At 42.4% G+C, this 21,679-nt stretch overlaps 1 protein-coding gene across 1 annotated transcript in view; it reads right to left on the bottom strand.

The window, feature by feature from the left end:
• Positions 1 to 582: 582 nt before the first annotated feature.
• The window catches only part of trabd2b (TraB domain containing 2B), a 66,516-nt gene continuing 45,419 nt past the window's right edge, over positions 583 to 21,679 (bottom strand). The window contains exons 5-7 of the mRNA XM_053430788.1: positions 5,062 to 5,158; positions 2,149 to 2,427; positions 583 to 1,429 (exon numbers count right to left, since the gene is read on the bottom strand). Of these exons, the coding sequence (XP_053286763.1) occupies positions 1,195 to 1,429; positions 2,149 to 2,427; positions 5,062 to 5,158 (611 nt within the window). The 3' untranslated portion in view covers positions 583 to 1,194. The remainder of the gene's footprint in view (positions 1,430 to 2,148; positions 2,428 to 5,061; positions 5,159 to 21,679) is intronic.

Here is a 21,679-nt window from a genome sequence, read left to right as displayed (position 1 = left end):
AGCCATTTTAACTGTTTGGTGCATTGATCTAAGACTTGTCTTTATTTAGTTAATCAGATCTGTCTCTGTTGCCATCTGATTCAGCCACTGGCGCTGCAGGCCCAGCTTCCTGTCTCAGTTTCAACCAGCAGATGGCAGAATGCTGTCTTTTCAAAAACCCTTCTGGACCTTCAACCTGACAATTATGCTTTATAAAGATATAATTTCTGGTTGTTACCTCAACATAAGAGTTGTCTACGTTTTTTACACTTAATAAAAAAAAAAAAGGTATTTTATAAATATACACATATTACTTAACACTGGGTTCAATAATGTGCACTGGGTCTGTATATTAAATGAATTACTGGTTGACACATAATACATCCAAAAAGAGATTACAGTGGTTACTTATTAAACTAAAATGTCTTTAAACATATTTAGAATATAATTAGAATATATGTCCAGAAAGCACAAAGTGTGCTAGCTCTCTTTATGAGGCTGTTATTGATTTATTATATATTTTTCTTTCAGGTTCTTGCCCATTAACTTTAAGCCACATCATTCTTCTGTTGGATAGGAAAAAAAAAATCAATGGACACTTCATTATTTTTCAAAGTTTATTATTTAAATTTTCTTCAAAAAACAAGAAAATATACTCTTTTCTCCCAGGGATAATAAATATACAATATTTATTTATGAACAAAATGCACAATTTACAAATGTGGCGACGTGAGTGCGTCACCTCCTACACAGCCCTGCTCGACTCTACTCAGCTCATTTATCACAGAGTTACAGCTCTTATTAGTATGTTCTATCCTCATTTATTAATGTCAGTCTCACTTTTCTATACAGTATTACATGTTTATTAGGTAGAAGACTCCACCCCACAAACTCTTCAAATTGACGGGTCTTCTCGGTGCTATGTGTTTGTTATTCTACCGTAATACTTTCATGAGGTTTGAAGACTCCGACCATGGCTGAGAGCTTATTCCACACTTTGTCAGACTTGACATGTCGGCAGACCTGAGGCCCCCCTGTGGTGAAGGCAGCAGGATCGTTCCACATCAGCACGTCACGTCCCGACTGAAATATTCCTCCATCCTCTTGTCTGCATGTGTTGACGGCCATTCCCTGTTTATCAGGTGCATTCCACTGCTCTGGTACGGACGCAATAGTGTCTGAGTGTTTTGCCTGTGAGATAACGCTGTCCTGTGGTCAGGAGGTAAACAGCATGTGTGATAACGTCCAGGCTAAGAGACAGGACAGTGTGAGTGTGCTGTGGACCGAAGCTGGCTGAGCTGAGGTTGGACTGGGCGAGGTGGAAGAAGGGGGACTTGGCTGTTGCTCGGTGGCGTAGATCTCCACCAGTCTGCGCTGCTCCTGGTGGGTCAGAGGAGGGTCCACGGTCACATAGCCGTTGACTATCCGGACATTAGGGGGCGGGGTCGTGCTGGAGGAAAGAGGACAGAAGAAGTCAGGGTTCAGCTTAAAACTAAAATGTACAATGGAAAGCAACAATTGTGGCAATTGATGAACTGATTTCCTATGACATTTTTTAGCAAGAATTTGTAATTTACAATACTGATTTTCTGTGTCGTCTATGGTACTAAATTTAAACTCTTTAGACTGTCGTCTTGTGTCTAAAACAGACAATTTGAAGATGCCACCTTGGAGTGGAGGATATGTTTTACTATTTTGACATCTGACAAGAAATTTATTGGAGTGACTCTAGAGGTGTTATTATTAAAACGTCTTTAGTGGCGTAACTTTATTTGGCAATAGTTTCTTTAACTGAAAAACTGATGTAGTTAGATCTATTTATATGTATATATATACAATATATAAGTTATATATATAGCCTTGACCCTCTGGTGAGTGGATGACAAGCTCCACATCCTGACCCACAGCTGTCCAGTATTAGTTCATAATGCACCATTATAAAATGATAAAAATGTCTCTTCTTTTCGAAATCTTTAATTTTAATGTTAACATTTCTTCTTTTAGTCATAGGCAGATATTAATCAAATATCTACTTAAATACTTTAAAGCAAGTTTCTTCATAGATGAGTATCTACATCTAAGTATTAATTCTTAAGAGAATAAGAACTCCTCGTTAAATTTTTTTAAACAAAAAAATAACCACTCGGATGGAAATATTAGATCTCTCACCCGTCCCCGATGCGAACCCACAGGTCACTGAAGAGACGAGGTCTGCCATGTCCGCGGTGAGCTTTGCGGGGACGCTTGTGTCGTCCAAATTCCTCCAGCTGGCTCAGGCTGTCGGGGAGCAGCATGTGAGGCAGCTCCTCGTCTCCGAGTCCAGGGACGTGGTCTAAGTCTTCCAGCTCCAGCTCTGATGAACTGGTCTCCCAGCTCGTGGGATACACAGTGCTGGAGTCTGGGCTCTCATCACTGGAACCTGCTGCAGGCTCCTCGGCTGGTTTACTCCTGGAGCACAGGAAAGACAGGATAAATTAAATTAGTTTGTCCTCATTAAAAGCTTTGCTGTGATTTGTTTTACTGTATAAATCCTCGGTGTGTCACTGAAACCCTTGCGGTATAGTTAAGAAATAAGAATGTTTTTCTTTTTCAGGCCTCGTCTCAGTCCTTTTAATACTTTAGACTTGCTGCCAGTGAATATTTTTGTTTGTGGTGCCTGACCACTTCATTACTTTTCAGTTACAGCCCCTTTCTATCAAGTTCAATCAAGGATATGAACTCCAAATAGGAAGCTGAGCTCTATAAACACTGCACTGAGTGGCAGAATTACCCAACAGGCAACGATAGAGGACGTTGTAACTCCAGTGACCGGACTGCTGCGTCAAAACTGACATCTGTCCGAAGCAGACCACCCAGAATCACCCAGTCTACTCACAGACCTTTGCCATGATCCTCTTTCTTCCACCCATTACTCATACTTTCTCTGCTCTTGTTCTTTCCCTGTCAGCACGGGCTCGAACATAAATTTGTGCGTCAAGGTCCATATGGGACATGTATATGCAAAAAAAATTATTATACACGTCATGTAAGAAACAAGGAGTAGAAAGTAAAAAAAACGGTAAGAGGAGATTCTTATGTTGACGTCAAACTGTAGTGGTACTAAACATGATATGATGGATGGTTTCAGTCACGATTTCTACGGCTCACTCATGATTAGCATTCGTCTCATCTGCGATCGTAAATTGATGGTGTGCACGTCTGCTGCAGGCGTCAGAGACACCCATTCAGGTCTTGATGGTTTTGGTTTGGGCGATGATAACTCCAGGCCTGTGGTCAAGCTACTGTGGAGCCAAACCCAGCTCCAGTCCGCTCTGTCAGTCACTCACTCATATAATCACCCCTAAAGACCTTGTGCCAGCGGAGTCGACACACTCCAGGGCTGAGGCCACGAGCTTCCATAAACACCTCGCATGCAGCCATCTTGTGGTGTTTTCCCTCGCCTGTCACGTCACCTTGTATCGGGGAGCTTCACAGCGTCGGCGAGCATGCACACGTCTGAGCGTGTGGTCGTGCGGTTGTGTGTGTGTGCAGCATACGTGAGTGTTTTGTGACCACAGTAAGTCAGTCCACTTGTCAGCTTTTAAAAACCAGAACCACCGGCTGAAGCCCACAGCTCTGCACGCAGGGCGGAGGGAGATAGGGAGGCTACGTTCACAGCTGTAATTTAGCAGTGAGAAGTTTGTATGAAAAAAAAAAAGAGAAAAGCCCTGGCTGGTTGTTTTTACAGTTCTAAAGAGATTCCCCTTGTCGGGCCTTGTTTTTCCATTTCCACCATGATTCAAGTTGCTGTTGTTACTATTTTATAGGCCCATGGATCAACCCTGTAGGTGGAGGGGGGGCTGCCAAATGGTGCACACACAAACACACACATTCTTGTATGTTTATTTAAGAGAGGACCCTCATTGGCATTGTGCATTCCCTTGCCCCATTACCCTTATTACACTTATTCAAACTCAAACCTAAACTTAACTCTAACCCCAACTAAGTCTAAGCCCACAAACAGCCCTTAAACTACACTTTGTGAGACTTGACATGCCAGCAGGCCTGAGGCCCCCTGTGGTGAAGGCAGCAGGATCGAGCCTTCACCAATCCAATATGTCCTCACTCTCTTAACTGAAATTCAATTCACATCTTGCCTCTAACCTTAACCAGGTGGTGCCTCATGGGGACCAGGCTTTGGTCCCCATGAGGTCTACTGGCCCTGACAAGGTCAGTGTTAATGAAAAAAAAGATGCTAAAGAAGTAACAAAAATGAGTACTCACATACTGACAAACACATACACATACATCTATCTTACTGAGGACACTCATTGGCATAATGCATTCCATAACCCCATACCCTAACTCTAACCATCCAGTTACCTAACCCTAACCCTAAAACTAAATCTTAACACTCAAGCAGTCCTCACTTTCCAAAATGTCCTCACTCTGTATGATTTAAAATGGTCCTCACTGAGATGTAAGTACAGGAATACACACACACACACACACACACAGTGTAATATAAAGAGGGTTTGTTGAAGAGATGCTGCCAAGCCTCTGTGTAAGGTGTGTGAGTTTGTATGTATGTGTGTGTGCAACCCTGCAGGCCCAATACATGTGTACATGTGTATATGTGTGTGTTTGTGTTGACTACGGTAACAGTGTCTGCTGAGAACAGACAGAACCACCACTGGCAGCGCGCCGGTGGCAGGCGGCTGCTGCAGCAGTGAGGAAGGTGAGGGAGTTGATGAGCTTTCAAAAGGATTCCTGCATTAGCTTTTATTTGCTACAGAGCACAGTTTTGGACAGAGCCTCTACCACATTTCATATTACCATAACATTATCAGACAGATGCTGGAACATAACCACACTCTTATTTCCATTCATTATCTTGTCAGGTTGGGCGGCTGGTGGTTTGGTTTCAAAGTGTAACCTAGCTCTGACTGATTACAAACACAACACTGTATTATTCAGCTGAAATAAGTAATCATGTTACTCTCGCTGCTTTTCAGTAACATAAGTTTTTGTTTCTCTCTAACCACAGTGCTTTAATGAAATGACACGCTCTGTCATCTGTTACACTCTTCGGTGCGTACTCACTCTGCGACCGGCTCCTGGTAATCCGGGGGCGTGTGGAAGATCTCGTAACCCTCCCGCCTGAGGATGTCCAGCACGCTGTGGTTCCCCAGGAAGTGGCCTATTAGTAGACAACACAAAAGTAACACAAAGGTCATTACGGCGAGAAGATAGAAGATCTTTGAACTATTTTTGGGGTGGTCTCAGATTTCTTCTCTTTAAGTAGTTTCAATCTCAACTGTGATTCATAGTAAATCATTTTGATGCTAAAAAAATCCATCCATCCATTCATAATCTATCCTGCTCATGGACAGGTCCCTAGTGTATCACAGGGTTGTTTGTCTCTGTAAGTTGTTCCAGGAAAACTCTGGTAACCTGTTCAGGATGTGACCCACCAATGTCAGGTGGGATTGGCTCCAGATAAACACCCCAAACCCTCAAAGTTAATAGATGGACACTATAACACGCATATTGTCTTCTCAGGAAGTGGCATGGTGGAGGCACAGATAGAAGAACGTTACCACACATGGTGTCAGGAGATGTGTTAGAGGCAGTAACTGCCGTAGAGTGAAGAAAGTAAGAGGATTATTGAGGATCTGTAAGATAGCACGGACTCTTGAAATGTAAGTTCACTCATCATGGAGTCGACCCACTTGATGCTCTGTAATGACCCCTCATTGTCGACACTCAACCTCCCACCCGCCCTCCACCTCTCTCTACTTTTCCTTCACCTCCTACATGGTTCTTTGAGACCAACATCAAACATGTGGGTCCGATCCCCACGCTGATGAAAGCTGTTTTTTTATTTGCACCATTAGCCGATAATCCTGCGAGTCACTCAACCCAGCAATAAGCTGTAATGTACCCTGACATCACAACCTGCTACACACACACACCCTGACGGCAGTGTTCATATTTGAAGTCTCACATATACACAAACCTACACATGCAAAGAATTTGCACACACTCACGCAGGAATTCAAACGCTCACACACCTCAGCTCTCTCCTGCAGCTTATTAACAACACGTTGACAATATTCAAGCCTCTTGCTTGCTTTTTTGGGGGGTCAGGGCCCTCTGCTTCCACTCAGCTCCTCACCCCTGCCAGTTTTATCATGATAATGTTCCTGATCATTCCTGAAAGTCAAAGAAAAAGGCACGCGGTGTTACACTTTCTTGGCAGCCCAGTTCAAAGGCTGCGCTTGAGAGGCTGCCGAGTGAGAGGAGGCTTCTAACAACAGTGTCGGCAAGATGAGATGGGATTACAAAGAGGGGAGAGTGTGAGGTTCTGACTGAGTAAAGGTGTGTGTGTGTGTATCTGTGTGCATGTGTGTGTTGTTATGTATGCTGAGTAAATATCATCATAAAATGGGCACAGAAGTTAACATATTTCTTTTAGGAAACCAAAGTACGACAACTGCAAGTGATCGAGTTAGAGTTCAAACTAGATCCCTTAATAGGGGGAGAAAAAGAAAACCGTGAAGAGGAGAAAATGCTCTATGGATGTTAATGCTGGTGAATGAATGGATGAGGCATAATAACTATGTATATTTATTCACCTTTTAATTGGCATCATAGACTGTTTGTGCGAATGGACGATACAACTTCTCCCCAAAAGTGAAGCCAAAGCATCTTAAGTGGGAGGAAGTGGAGATGCATTGTCCATCTTTATAATCTGCGACTGGCACCCTTATCAGGCTAATTCTTATTTCTGAGAAAACACAAATGCATGCCCAATTCCTCCTCTCTCCCCATCTGTAACATTCTTGCCTCTTTCTTTCATCCCTCTCTCCTGGGGCTTGAGTCAGCTCATTCAGCGAACGCATGCTGACGGATCCAACCCCCTCATATCTGTGTCAAGCAGCTATTTCATTAATTTCTGGGGGAGAAGAAGAACACCTCTTGTGTGTTCACCGGGCGTGAGGTCAAGCTGACCGTTTGATGGCCTGACTTGATTTCCTCCACTCGGCTGTTACGAATAACACACACACAAACTGTCTGTCTGTATTTGTGTGTGTGTGTGTTTGTGTGTGTGTGTGTGTGTATGTGTTTGTAAGATAAAAATGCAGTTTGCCATCAGCACATGGTTTTCATTTCTGAGACACACCTTCTGTAAATCTAACATTCCGTAAACCTTCAATCTGCTGGGTATTTTCCTTTCAGGATAAACTTCATTTTGTATTTATCGGATCCTGTAAACAAGAACCCACTCCCTCCAAACAACTCACAGTACCGTTGTCTGCAACACAGGGTTAGAAAATGCTTCGAGTGTATGATTCTCTGAAAAACTTTATTTATTCATTAATCTTACAACTCTGGTGTGTGTTTGCTCCTGTGTATTTTTGTGGATTATCCTAAGTGTGGGTGAGTGACTGGGTACAGAGATAATAGCTCTTTTCCGTTTGTGTGTGTGTGTGTGTGTGTGAGTGATAAAGGCTGCGTCGCAGAGTGTTTGTTTGTGGCGTATCCAGACAGTAAACAGTGTGGTGCTTCTGAAGCAGAGACCAGGCCCAACAAACCACCTCAATTAGCAGAGATATAATGAGAGGTCACACGACTCTTAATTGCGCCCCCTGCTGCTGGGGGAGCTCAGACGCTGAATGCACAGGTGATACACTGTAAAACATGCTGCTGGTGCTGTGTGTAAAAATATCATCTCTGTTCTGTCTGCATGTTGTTGTTGAAAAAACAACCCAAAGAAGAACCATTCAGTATTGGTGCAGAAACAGATTAGGCTGCAGACTTTCACCTTCTTTACAAAAATGCAAATTAGAGTGTCTGAATAATTAATGGTCCTTGAGGAAATAAAAAATCTGGCATGTTTTACAGACTGATAAATAAGAGTGTGTGAAATGAGGCTCAAGTGAATTTAAATGAGGTCTAATAAGGTGACTTTTCGCCACCGCCAATTTTACTTACAACAGCAATTTATAACCTTTTAAGTGAACATGAATGTAATTTGAAAGCCTGTATTTCTGTCATCACATGACAGTTTCCTGAGCAAAATAAAGAGGCTTCCATCAGGAACCAAGACAAATAAAATATCGGCAATGTCCAAATGCTACATAACATACTGATTGCATAGAGTTTTTCTACTACTCTACTTTCCTTTCCTACTAAAGGACTAAAAAATAAAATGGACCCCATGACTTTTGAATGTCAATGAAAATTAAGCTTATTGAAGAGAAATCACATTGTTATTACAGAGCCTTAATACTTATTGTTTCTTTGTTCAACGTCCTGTGAGAGCTTTATCAGCTCCATCTGCAAATTGTCCCGATGTTTTGCAGCTGTGAGCTTCTCCTCTTTTCCCATGATTAATGTTTTTATTATCATGCTCAGGCACACAGAGCTCTTGGTTAAGGGTTAAGGGGAAAAGATTATGGTCTCATGGTTCAATACTGAAAAAGTCAAAAGTGTCTTGAGGAATTGGACTTGATGTCTTTACTTACTTATTAATGTTCAAGCTGAACTTATGGTGTTAACCTCGATCTCCAGTGTCAAAGTCCTGCTGCTTATTTCCATTATCCTGAACCCCAACTACACCCTCAAACCTCCAGTGCCTCAAACTCCTACAATAAAAACTCAAACTACCCATTTAACATAATCAAGGCAGTGATTATGTTTTGATTTGGATGCATTTGGCAAATATTCATATATGAGACAGTATTTATTTTACTGTTGTTCAGTTGGACACTCAAAAACATTTTTAAGTATCTGAGTGTACTTGATTATCATTTTCATACTCATCATAACCTGCTTACAATTAATATGTAGAAATCGAATCAGAACAGAACAGAGCTTCAAACTTCATCATTATTTATATCCCAGTGGTTATTCTAACAAGTGATCTATGGCTCACGCTGAGGCTATGACAGGAACAACATTACTTGTGGTCTTGTGGCCTCAAACCACTTTCACGCATCCTCCATTTAGTTTCTGCCAGTGGGCTGTCATCACTCTAATAAAGCAGATATAGCCTATTATATAAAACAATTCGATCCTTGAAAATACAGTTAAATGATTATGTAGAAGCAAGCATGACTTTTTGTAGTGTGCACTTCCTTACGGTGGGTTCCCCTTCCTGTGGCTCCTGAGTTAATGACTCATTAATGACTCACCCCTGATTTTTCCTAACAGTAACAACGCACTGCGCTCCACCTCTTCCTTTGTCCGTCTGTGTTTACTGTTGCCACCTCTTGTTTCTACCTCTTATCTTTCCAGACTTAATTATCATCCCTGGTTGTCTGGGTGTCACTGTAGTTATGTTTTCCATCATCTACTTGTTTTCATCTCTTCTCTCTCCATGGAATTGTTTGTGAGTGCATGTGTGTGTTGAAAACAGAGGGGCCGCACCATGTCTGTAGGCATGCCACCCATGCAGACTGGACTCCATCCATGTCAACACCTCTTTTCTCACATCAGTCCTGAGTCTCTACCCCTCCTTTCTTTTCTTTGTAGCCCCCTTTTCCCTCTCTCCATCACTTTCTCATTGTCCTCCTCATCCCTCCCTTTCTGTCCCCTTGCACTATTCATCCACCTCTCTCTCCATCCCCTTCTATATCCTCCTGGGACGACGACCCTCGACACGCAGAGAGATGCTGACAGCAGGAAGAGAGGGGATAAATGGAAACACAGCAAGCATTTGGCATGGGAGATTGATCAAAAAATGTTAAAAGCGAAACACACAGGAAGATAATTATGTTATTTTTTAGTTTTTGTAAAAACAAACGTGTTTGCAATTACACAGTGTAAACAATTGATCAGCTGATACGCACTAGTGGTTCAAAAAAAAAAATCCCACATGGCCGGCGAGCAGACCAACTCATATGAGAATTACAAAAACACTAAAAAGAGGATGAGAGAATAGAAGAGGGAGGAGATCGCAACTTAGTGGTGGATTGAGTGAATACAAATAGAGAGGAAGAAAGAAAAGAGGCGGTAGATGGATACTAGCCAGCGGAGAAAGAGAGGGAGCGCAGATGTAGAGTGTGACCGGAGGGCGAGAAGGTTTGCGTTGTAGTACACCCTGCAACCGGCAGGAATGCATGCTGGGTACTGTTGCTACATCGTGGACCAAACAAACACAAGCTGTTGCCTCTGAGCCAGTTGAACAACAGATGAAAGAGAGATGCAAGAATGAGGTATAAAAAAATGAGAGAGAGAGAGAGAAGAGAGAGAGAGAGAGAGAGAGAGAGAGAGAGAGAGAGAGAGGATGCAGTGATGAGAGAAACCCATAGCCCACCACTTTATGGTTGAAAGTGGTGGGGTACGGGCGTGTTCCTCTTTAGATTTGTTTGGAAATGTGCTAAGGACTGAGTGTGCACACAGAATGAGATAATGGAGAAATGTCTACTCATCGCCTTGTGTTTGTGAATGTGTATGAATAAGGGTGCATGTGTCCAACTGGTGACAAATTGAAGGAAAAGCTAACATGTAGGGTGATGGACCACCATGGACCATTAGCCTCAGCGCTCCTCTGCGTAGGTTCTGAACTCCACTGGAGTGATGAACCTCATCTGGTGTTTTGATGATGGCGATGGGAAACACTGGCTCATATGTTCGTCCACATCCTCCCATCGTTATATAATTGATCATAATTATTTAATTCTCAGGTCTAAAAAAGGACATACGTGTAAAGTGTGGATTTCACAGGGTGTTTGTGTGCTCAAGTGCAATCTGCGTTGGATACATTTGCTGTAACAATAGGTTTCTGTGCGTTTGTGTGCGTTTATGAAATTTTACACTTATTGATTTAAATATTTACTTAAATCTGACAGTTCTACCAATTCAACAATCTACCAATTCTGGTAGATCTGCCACCATTTCAACAGAAAGCCCAAAAGGCCCCAGCAACTGTAGCTTTATAGGAGGGGGCTCATAGCAAATGGTCTGTTGAGTTGAAATCTAGTGACTGCCAAACTGGCCATAGTCAGCACCAGTGCACTTTGAAAGCCCTTCTTTTCAACTGCTCACGCCACGCAATGACAGTTTAATAGAAACAAACTTCCAGCCTGGCACAGAATGCACAATAAAATAAACTATGATATTGTGCGTGTCTTATTTCCCCAAATTATACAACACACATACGTACAGACCTCAGGAGGAAAACCGTCTCATGGCAAAACATTTTTAGTCAGATTGCAGTTAGCTTGTTGTACTTGGGCATAATGTGCCAAAAAAACTACACAAAACTCAGACTATTTAGGATTTAACCCAAGAGCCACCATAATACAGACCAAGGGCAGTTGAAGGCTGTGTGCTGAACCCAACGGCCAGCACAGCACAAATCGCTTTCTATCTAAAAGGGCCTCCACTCCCTCCATCCATCCATTGTCTTTCACTTATCGAGCCAAGTGAAATCCCAGATGTCCCTCTGCCTAGCCCCACTTTCCGACACACCTTGGGGTCCCTCCAGCAAGTTATGGGGCTACTCTCGAGGCATCATGACTTGATGCCTGAACCACCTCAACTGTCCAACTGTCCAAGAGTCTACACTCATCAATAACATTAAGGTACTACCATGCTTAATATGGAAGCATCTGGAAGCATCTGCATTTGTTTCAATTTTAGTCATGTATTAAGGTTTTTCTTTTAGTCATCTTCTAATGTACCAGGCAGTGTGTGTGTGTGTGCCATGTATCTAGTGTATTTGTGTGTGTGTGTGTTTACATTATGTTTTATAGCGGAAAGTCCCTCCCTGATGTATCCTGCGTATCACTGCCGCTCACCATATGAGTAATGCAGCAAAGATTTTAATAAGGTCAGCATCCCTGCTCCTGGCTGTGCATTTCCATTTACAGTTTTACAGAGCTGGGATCCCTTTATAAATCACCCAGAAGCCTTTGGATTAACAGAGCGGAGCTGGGGATACAACTAACCCCATTGCCTCAGAAATAGTTGAACCATTGCCTTGAAAACAGAAGTGTTGATCTAAAAAGGCAGGATGCTAAATTCCACTTCTCAGCCCAGTTCTAGATTTGTAGAAAGGGAATAACAGCAGGTTGGAGTCTTTCCTCTCACCCCTCCACATTTCTTAATCCTCAGCTCCATAATGACTTCACTTGCCATGCATGCAATACAAGGTCCTAGAGTCTCCCTGCTCCGCTCTGAGGTGTTCTGAGCGACAGCTGTTGACATGCAGGTTCTGGTCAAATACAGAGATCAAGGGAAGTGCAAGGGGGATCATATCCAGAGGCCGATGGCTGCATGTGGTGGACCTGACACCCGTCCATGTCCGAGAAGGCTGGAGGGTGGGCTCAGTGGTTTTAGGGCGAGAAGCTTTAAAGTGATTCCCCGCGTTTAAATATTTAGACTGCGTGAGCTCGTGCTGCAGTCCGTAAAGCCCTCCTGGTGGGCAGAGAGAAAGTGGTGTGGCTTAGGTGGAATATCAAGGTGGAAAGAAATGGAGACAGGAAGTGAGGTGAGCTGCACCTAAAGTGAAGCTAAAAGCATTTAGTGAAAATCGCCCCCATTGCTTGTTTTTATTCCTGGCAGATGTGGTCATCTCTCCTGCTGGGGACAAGGAGATTATAGGGAGCAGCTGGTCAACTGGAGGAGAAAGACGTCTTTCTCTTGGACACTCACACATAATGGAAGACGCTTTGGTGTCCTCACAGAGCTCTGTCTCACGGTCTTTATCTTTCCGACAGTAAATATATACTCTCCTCTATCCTTCAATTAAAGTTCAAAGTTTTCATTTGAGGATATAGAAAAGACTCACACATTTCCTGTTATTCCAAAACTTATGTGCACGCCAGCTAGGTTACAATTTCTCAAAGATAGTATCTGTCATTTAATCACAATGATGAATGTCCAAGTGCTACGTTTCCCAGTAAGTTTGGTTTTAAATAGGTATCCGTTGCTATAAAAAGGGAGGGCAACATGATGATTGACAGCTGGGAGTGACTCGTGATTGGTTGAGCATGTGTATTGGCGGTACATCGATATACCACCAGTCCATCCCCCAATCACTGCAGTGTAGATTCTGGCTTCAAATGTGCAAACTGGCACTGGTCATATCCAGGATATTGTGGCTTTATTTCTGGACAGTGGGAGGAAGTTGAGACGCGTCGTTCATCTTTACTTGCAGCTGCACGCAGCGTGAGCTACGCAATGGAACCACAAAGCAGTCTGGCATGCAGCGCAAGACGTCACCCCATTCAAACTGAATGGGCAGTGTTTCCGCTGAAGCCTAATAAGTGTGAACCCTGCGTGAAAGGAATGCATTTTGTGCAATGTCTCGGTCTGGTGTGTGTGTGTTTGACATTTGACAAGCTTTGAGTAAATGTACGTATGTGCATGCTTGTGTGTCAATATGTGTTTGTGTTACTGAAGGTGTGTGTGTGTGTTTGTGTGGTCCTGGTATTAGTTGTGGGGACCTAAATCTGTTTACATACATTACGGGGACGTGTCTTCCTTATGGGGACGAGTGCAAATAATGTAAAGAATTCAAATTTCAAGGAGAAGATGTGTTTAAGTTCATATTACATTAAAGTTAGGTTTAGGTTATGGTTGGAGTAAGTGTGATTATGGTTAGGCAAGTACTAACTATGTTTAAGGTTAAGAAATAAAGTTATGTCCTCTGAAGTCATGGAGAAATGTCTGTATGTGTGTGCGTGTGTGTGCTGGCAGTCACTAGAGTTTTACAGCAGTGGTTCCTCAGGACCCAGAGAGCAGCTGGTTTTCATTCGTACCATTTAATCTGCACTTTATTCACACCTGGTACAACAGGTGAATGAAATTAACTACCACGCAGGAAACGCAGCACCAAGAAGTGAGCCTTTGTGTTCTTGTATTCTCCGCTCCACATACTTACTGCTGTGTGCACGTCGGCCAATTTCAGAGCTCAGAGGATCAAAGCGAGCGGGACTGAAGTCTCCATGTGTTTATGAAATGTAGCATTAAGGTTATTGGCTATAAATAAGGTATGAGATGTTCTAATGAAGTGTGTAATCCTTGAACAAGCTAACAGTCTACACTGATTTCATTAAAGCAGGGAACCCGATCAGTTTAACTAAGAGTTACCATAAGACGATGCCGGTGCAAACTCAAAGAGTTACATTTCTGCACATCTACAAAACAGTATAAGTGTACATGAGCATTGTGTTAGTGCTGATTCTGTAGCTACAGTATTTGAGGGGTATGTGTGATACCCGGAGCTCAGAAACTAAACATTTTAAAATTGTTTTACAAGAAGTGAAAATATGCAACGTGGGTAAAAGACAGATCTAACTTATGTAAGAAAGAGAAAGTAATGAATGCAGCTATAGCATAAATGCTAACTGTCACGTTAATGTAAAACTAATTGAATTTTTCTGTTGTTCATGTTGAATATGATTTTTTAAATATTTTTTATGGACTGAAAAACAGCAAAAAAAATTGCATTACATTTTAAATTCCATTGATTTGTATATAAGCTACAATGGAAGCATAATGCAATAAAAACAAAAAAATATATCTGCAATAAACTGGAATGTTAGGCTGAACTTTTTCAATCTCAGATACTTTTATACAATTAGATGGAGCCTGCTTAATTTAAACAATTACAACAACAGACTGTCAAGATAATTTAAGTTTGTTCTGTGGATATACTGCACAAGCAGATATGCTTATGGAAAAACTTTTTAAGGGGCAAGAACATGTGGAAATTTGTTGGTTTTCTGTTACTTGAGTGAAACTTTATCTTTTTTGTACATAGAAAACAGGACATTCATGAATTTAAATGCCGGCCAATACGTGTCCTGCAGAAAGAGACATTTCACCTTAATGGACAGTGATACAGGATGGAAGTTGACCGACGGGACCAAAGAACTGAATGATACGCAATGAGACACATCACTTCAGCAAAAACTCACTATAGGCCAAACCACACTCCTGTTAAATATAAATCTAAATGCGTGCTAGGCTCAGATTGTCATTTGGAAAGCACTAATATCTCTAAATCTCTTCCTCTCTCTCTGTCTTCTCCACCGAGCAAAGCGCAACACATGACGCACACATGGTATCTCCGTCACTTCGTAAAAGGCTCTGTGCGAAGGGGAGGACGGCACGAGGAGACGCCGGAGCGAGGGATTGCGTCAGTTTAATAAATGCGAGACAGCAACAGATGGAGAGAGAGAGACAAATTGAGAAGACCAGTGAAAGATAGCAGCGAAAAACCAGACTGACTGCGTGGAGGGCAGGAAAGTAAAGACAGAAAGACAGACAGACACAGACAGGGAAAAGGGCTGAGAAAAGCAGATATGCAGTAGTAAGAGGATGAGCCACAGAGACAAAGTGACATGCACACCAGGCAGACTCTCTCCCTCAGTCATCACTTCAACACCACAACACCACAAGCGACTGAAAAACACATGGTCCCGCTCTGCCTGCACAATGATACTATTATAGGCCTGCGCCGGTTAACTTGCGCTCAAAAATCAACTTTCGCCGAAACGGATCCAAAGTGGATCGGACTTGTAAAACAAACAATGGTACATGTGTATCTTTTTGACTGTAACTGCTCTTTTTAGCGATAAATATCTCTGCGGATCATCTGACTTTGTGTCACAAACATACATAAACACACGAGTGTACGTGTGTGAAGTGGTGTCTAGGCCGTGGCAGCGGGAGGAAATTCCATGGGATGTTTTCAATAAGAGCGGGCAGCGGCTGCCAGAGAACTGGCAAATGAGAACCTGCTGAAGCACACCACAGAGCTCCAGCAGCACACTGCCTCCCCCTCACAGCGACCACCCCCCCCCCCCCCCCCCCCCCCCCCCCACACACACACACACAGACAAACCTGCACACACACTCCACAGCACAAATGATAATTTACTTGTTTGTAAAGGTAACTGTATGTTAATTTGTTTGTCATTGACTGGGATCGAGGGCGACGGAGAATTCACGTATTGGCGAATGAGTGAGCGATTGACGACTGACTGTGTTTACAACAAAGCACTACAGTGTGTCTGCCGGCTCACTGCTGGTGCTGCAGTGTCGTTTTGTGCGAGGGGGAAATAGTGATGCGTTCACTTGGCCTCACTACGACTACGTCATGCTATGGTGGATGTCTGTGATTGGTCCCTATTACATAATACTGATAGTAATCGTGAACAGCAGTGACCACAGCTACCACAGTTTCAAGGAGAGGATGAGACACCGTGAGGACATGAAGGGAAAGACGATGGAAAGGCTGAATTACTTTTTTTTTATAAATATTCATTCAGGGACAAAGCCTTAACTCACTTCAGACACAAAATACATTTTCCAAATTTCCAGACTTTCTTCTACACTAGATAGCTTACTGGTTGTATTGTTACTTATATATTAAAATAGTAGCTAATTTCAGAAAATATTAAACTACAGAAAAATACTTGGATGATGGACGGTATGACGACTCCTCAAATGTGAAGCCAAAGCTTCACAATCGCCCCCTGGTGGCTGAGATGGGACATGGACCAAATGAGCACGTCAAATGTAAATCTCAAATAATCCATCTTTATAAAACAAGTGATTAGACAGTGAGACTGAACAATGTATTTCATTTTTCGGCCTGAAATTAAATAAGGGCTTAATAGATGTTAATAGCTGAAAGTAGCTGCCGGTGACCCCTTTAGTCATTTGATGCAAGGCCTATTAAAAAAAATGCTGAGTCTGGGAGTTAATGAGGAATTGCAGACTGACGATAATATAAACTCAGTGCTTACAAATTCAACTATTCAGAAAATATTCTGAATTACTGACTGGAATATGACTGTTGACTGAGTTGCTGCTGTAGGCCATTGAAATGTTGGCCCGGCAGCTGGCTCCTGTGAGAGGGTTATACTGCTCAGTCACTCTCCTTTATACTGTCTGGAGTAATTAAATTATGCCTGCTGGAGCTCATTTAGCCTATACCTCTGTAATTTGTTATAATAACCTGTGGTGAAAGTGAAGGAAAAACGCTGTAACAACACGTGTGTGCATGCACATGTGCAGGATGAAGGGGGAAAAGGGGGGGGGGGGGCAGAGAAAAAGAGAATGAAATGGTTTTAAGGGAGGACAAAAGAATACATTTGAGCACATACAAGTACTTCTTCTGCAGGAAGGTGTAGGTGTGCACTGAGAGGAAAAGGGGAGGCTGGTAAGTACAGTGCTGAGCTGAGCAGAAATGGATTTCCTGCCTGAACCACTTTATACACACGTCGTATAGTTTAATTACCCTGTGCAAAAACTCCTGGATTGGACTACGACATCGGTAACTCTAGAGAGCCCTGACCTGAGCGCTGCCCCGGCTCTTTCCCGACAGTCCTGTTTTCCTTCTGCGCGCTGGACAAGGTTCAGACTGGAAATGAGGGGTCCAAGGCAAAAACAGCCCGAGTGGCCGTTAACATCTAGCTGTTGTGTGGAAAGAAATGCAACCGGACAAACACAAAAAAAGCCACCTGTCGTCCACGTGAAAGGACACACAAACAGATGGTTACAGTCACAGAGCGACCGTGAGCCTGTCTGACTCAGCGCAAGGATCCAAAAAAAGTTCCCCAGTCCCACATTATGCTTATTCCATTTAAAAATTCATGAGAATGAGCCATACATCTACGAGCCCGCTGCCTACACTCACACATGTCATTTTAATGTGATTTTTTAGATCTGACCATAAAGATTGGATTTTATATGATCATATTAATATACGCCCACATTTGGACTGGAAACGGCTGTAATTCATGTCCCTGAGCTGTATTTACTTTAAAATACGTCTGGATAGTCTTAACGCTCACACTTTCTGTCCTCTTTTATTCCTCTTCATTACTCAAAGTGTGCACTGTTGTTAGATTATAATCACGCTCATTTTCCAACGCAGGCAAGAAAACCTTGAAGAGCAATGAGCGTGCAGTCAAATTTCTAGGAGTCCAGGCCGTCACTTAATCCGACTTGGCATCGCTGGATGTTAAAATTTCATGCTTCATTATGGCCAATGAGAAACTGGGACCAGCGGGGACAGTTACAGGACCGTAAAGACATGAGTCAGCGTCCTAAAGACAGAAATAAGAGACGGGGGAAAGGGTTTGTGATTACACCATGGGAGAGACTTCATTAAGCCTGATTTATTAATCCCTAAGTGTCTTGTTTTTGAAAAATCTGCATCTAGAGACATGTATAGCATTAATCAAACAGGACAAATAACCTTTTTTCTTTAATCAGAGACACAACTTAGGTGTATCCAGTGAAGTGCATTTCTCTACTTTATGTGTATGTCTTTGCAGGTGTATAGAAACTAATGGGAAGGGACATGGCAAATTAAGTTAGACAGTTGTTAATCCTACTGGCACAACAATAGTTCAGGAGGAATAAATTGAGGAAAATAACATGTAGTTTAGATAATAGACAGATTTGTTTGTCACTACTAAATTGTGTGGATGTTAAAATTGCCCCCTTAATGCCTTTACTGAGACTTGTATTTACCCCATGTATTTGTTTCAAATATCTGGGCCTTCAACTCTCCTTCTCTTTGTCATTAAAACCGAACCATGGACTGTATATCCATTGAGGCTGCAGCGTATCATCCGTTCTGCTGAGAAGGTGATCGGCTGCAATCTGCCATCTCTACAGGACCTGTTTGCCTCGAGGACCCTGAGGCGTGCAGGTAAGATTGTGGCTGATCCTTCCCACCCGGGTCACAAACTCTTTGAGGTTCTTCCCTCGGGCAGGAGGCTGCGGTCCATCAGGACCAAAACCTCCAGCCACAAGACCAGCTTCTTCCCGGCTGCAGTTGGCCTTATCAACAGGGCCCGGGACCCCCACCTGACTCGGACTTTTATTCCGCCCCCACACCTCAAGGATGTGTTAAATTAACACATTATATTATATTATATTATACTGCATTACATTGCATATTGCAATTTGACACTGTTCACTGTTTTGCATTTTGCATTTCACTTTTTATTTCACTTTTTACTTCACTTTTTATATCTTTTATCTTTTATATATTTTTATTTAGATATGTTTATATCTAAATAAATGTTACTCACATTAAAAACTGAGTAGGTGTAAACCTACTCACTTTTTCAACCTACAAAATACTTTCCGATTCTGATCTGATTCTGATTCTGATTCTGATTCTGATTCTGATTCTGATTCTGTCAGACATGCCAGCTCCCCAAAAGTGACCTGGTGGCTGGCTGCAGTATTTGTCATAAAACTTCTCCATGTGAGTGGATGGGACATGGATCAAATCAAAAAGTAAAAATACTCATCAAATAACTTATTTCTCAAAGATTTTGTAATTCTTTCAGTAAGTTTGGTTTTACTTAGTTATTTTATGTTTTAAAAATCTGATTAAAATGTAGACATTATAATCAAAAGAGAATGACAATTCATTAATAGCTATTTAAAATGCTTATGTGCTGGTATTGCGGCCCCTAACATCTCCCACTGGTATGTGCATAAGTACTCCAAGCATGATTAAGTATGAATCTAGGTTTAAGCATGTGTGTGTGCATGTGTTTATGCATGCAGCGGGCCTATAACTGCAGTGGTTCCTATCACCTCACACTCGCTGTCAGTTCTCTCTCACACGAAGCCGCAGCCTGTAGGTGACCTGACACATATGTTCCCCTCCCGTCTATCCAGACCAGGTTGGACACACGGGGAAGCAAACACACAGCTGCTCTGTGAAGGGCAAACGTTTGATGGAGGCCAACCTGGAGAACATGAGGCTGCATGAGAACAGATTTTAATGGTGAAATGTCTTATTAGGCTGAATAAGTTCCTGCTGGTTCACTTCAAATTCTACACATGGGAGGAACCTGTCTGTCTGTATTTCAATATCCTTGACAATTCAATCGACTTCAACCTTGCCGGCTGTTTGGCTTGTGACCCGAAGGAAAGCTTCTTTGACTGTGAAGTTTTTTGGACTATACAGAAAATGGTGAAACTGAACTATGAGGCAACAGGAGCTCCATCCAAATTTACAACGAATACACCAAGTTGTGACATGAGTTTATCCAAGAACAACATTCATCTAATCATTTATTAAACTGACCTTTCTCCATTTAGTAGTCACCTGACGTTTGCCTTGCCTTTTCCTGTAAGCATTAATATGATGTTGTATTTTTCTTTTCCTTTTTGTAGTCTGCGTTGGCTGTTGGCAGTTCACATTTCAGATATTTGCTGGTGGAAATGTGAACATGCCAGAAGATCAACTGTGCTTTTGTTGCAAAGCCAAACCTGGAGGACATGTGCAGCAGCGTATTGGAGATCTCCCATCTTGGTCATATGCTGCTCATACTCCAGATGAAGTGTTCGCTCCGGGGAACAACATCTCCTCAAGTCGCACTTTTGAGGCATGTAAACACTCTGGTTTGTATAAAACTGTAAATTTGTTTGACTTTACCAATGCCGTAAAATGAAATAAAACGTGTGAGGTAGTTGCAGACACATGATGAGTTGACTCCAGCGTTGCAAGAGGACACAACTGTGTCATGGCAGGTAGTGCTCATGCTGGAGAAGTGCTGTGTGGAGTGTGAGGCTGTTTGGGTGATGCATTCTAGAAACCTGGAAGCTGGATTAACACAGTCCATGCCCATGAAGACTGAGCTCTCATTTCCCAGTACAGCGCTGCATCATTTTCATTAGGAAACAAATCATACAGATGCTGCCCTGCAAATAATTGAATATAGCACAATATAATAATAACAAAGTTAGCACCTCTTAAAAGTAATACTCTGTATTTTCAAATGTTGTTGACAAAAGCAAAAATCCATTGTAAAATGAAACATGGCTGTTGTTTACTCCCTCGCTGCCGTTTTAAGCCCGAGGGGTTGGATTGGATTCACTGGGTTTCTGGGGTTCTCCCTTCTTTCATTGTTTCATAAACACAGCGTGTAACGGGAGAAAGTCCTTGTTGCTTCATCTATGTTCACTTAAACATCTATTTGTTTAAGTGTTATTGCACAAATTCATACATCTTCCTCATAACATCTGCTACTCCAAAGCATCAAGAGCGGAGGGAGCGAACAAAATGGCCAGAGGAAGGAACCAGGCGTTCAGCATTTATCATACACTGTGGCACACTCACTTGCGTGCACTCTCTCTTCCCACACACTCAAAAACACACGCACCCTAGAGGCGGTACCACCCATTTTCAGATGCACAGACTGCAGACACACAGTTACAGTAAACAGACACACAGACACCCACCCACCACCTGTTTTTGTGGGCAAACACACTTGCACGTGTGCATATTTTAATACACACACACACACACACACACACAGTTCCCTCAGGACACGCTACACCATTCAGGAAACATTAGCAGCATTAGCCAGGAATGCTAATTGAAACAAACAGCCCATGGTTTCTTTATTTCTGAGGTGGGGAACTGGCTGTAATTGAGACTTCTGTGTGTATGTGTGTGTGTGTGTGTGTGTGTGTGTGTGTGTGTGTGTGTGTGTGTGTGTGTGTGTGTGTGTGTGTGTGTGTGCGTGTGTATAAACTTGGACAGACGCAAGTTTTTTTTTCATGCCAGATATCTGGGAACCATTGACCACTATAATTCCCTGCTTTTTCTCCAGTTTAGCTTTAAAACATAAGAGCGAGCAAATTGTTGACCATAAACACACATTATCACTGACAGAATCACTACGCAACATGCAAACACACACTCTCACCTCCAATC

This window comes from Pleuronectes platessa, chromosome 9 (genome assembly GCF_947347685.1).
Source record: "Pleuronectes platessa chromosome 9, fPlePla1.1, whole genome shotgun sequence".
Taxonomy (NCBI): Eukaryota; Metazoa; Chordata; class Actinopteri; order Pleuronectiformes; family Pleuronectidae; genus Pleuronectes; species Pleuronectes platessa.
The sequence above is the reverse complement of the archived record's forward strand: the minus strand, read 5'-3'. Positions and strand labels throughout refer to the sequence as shown.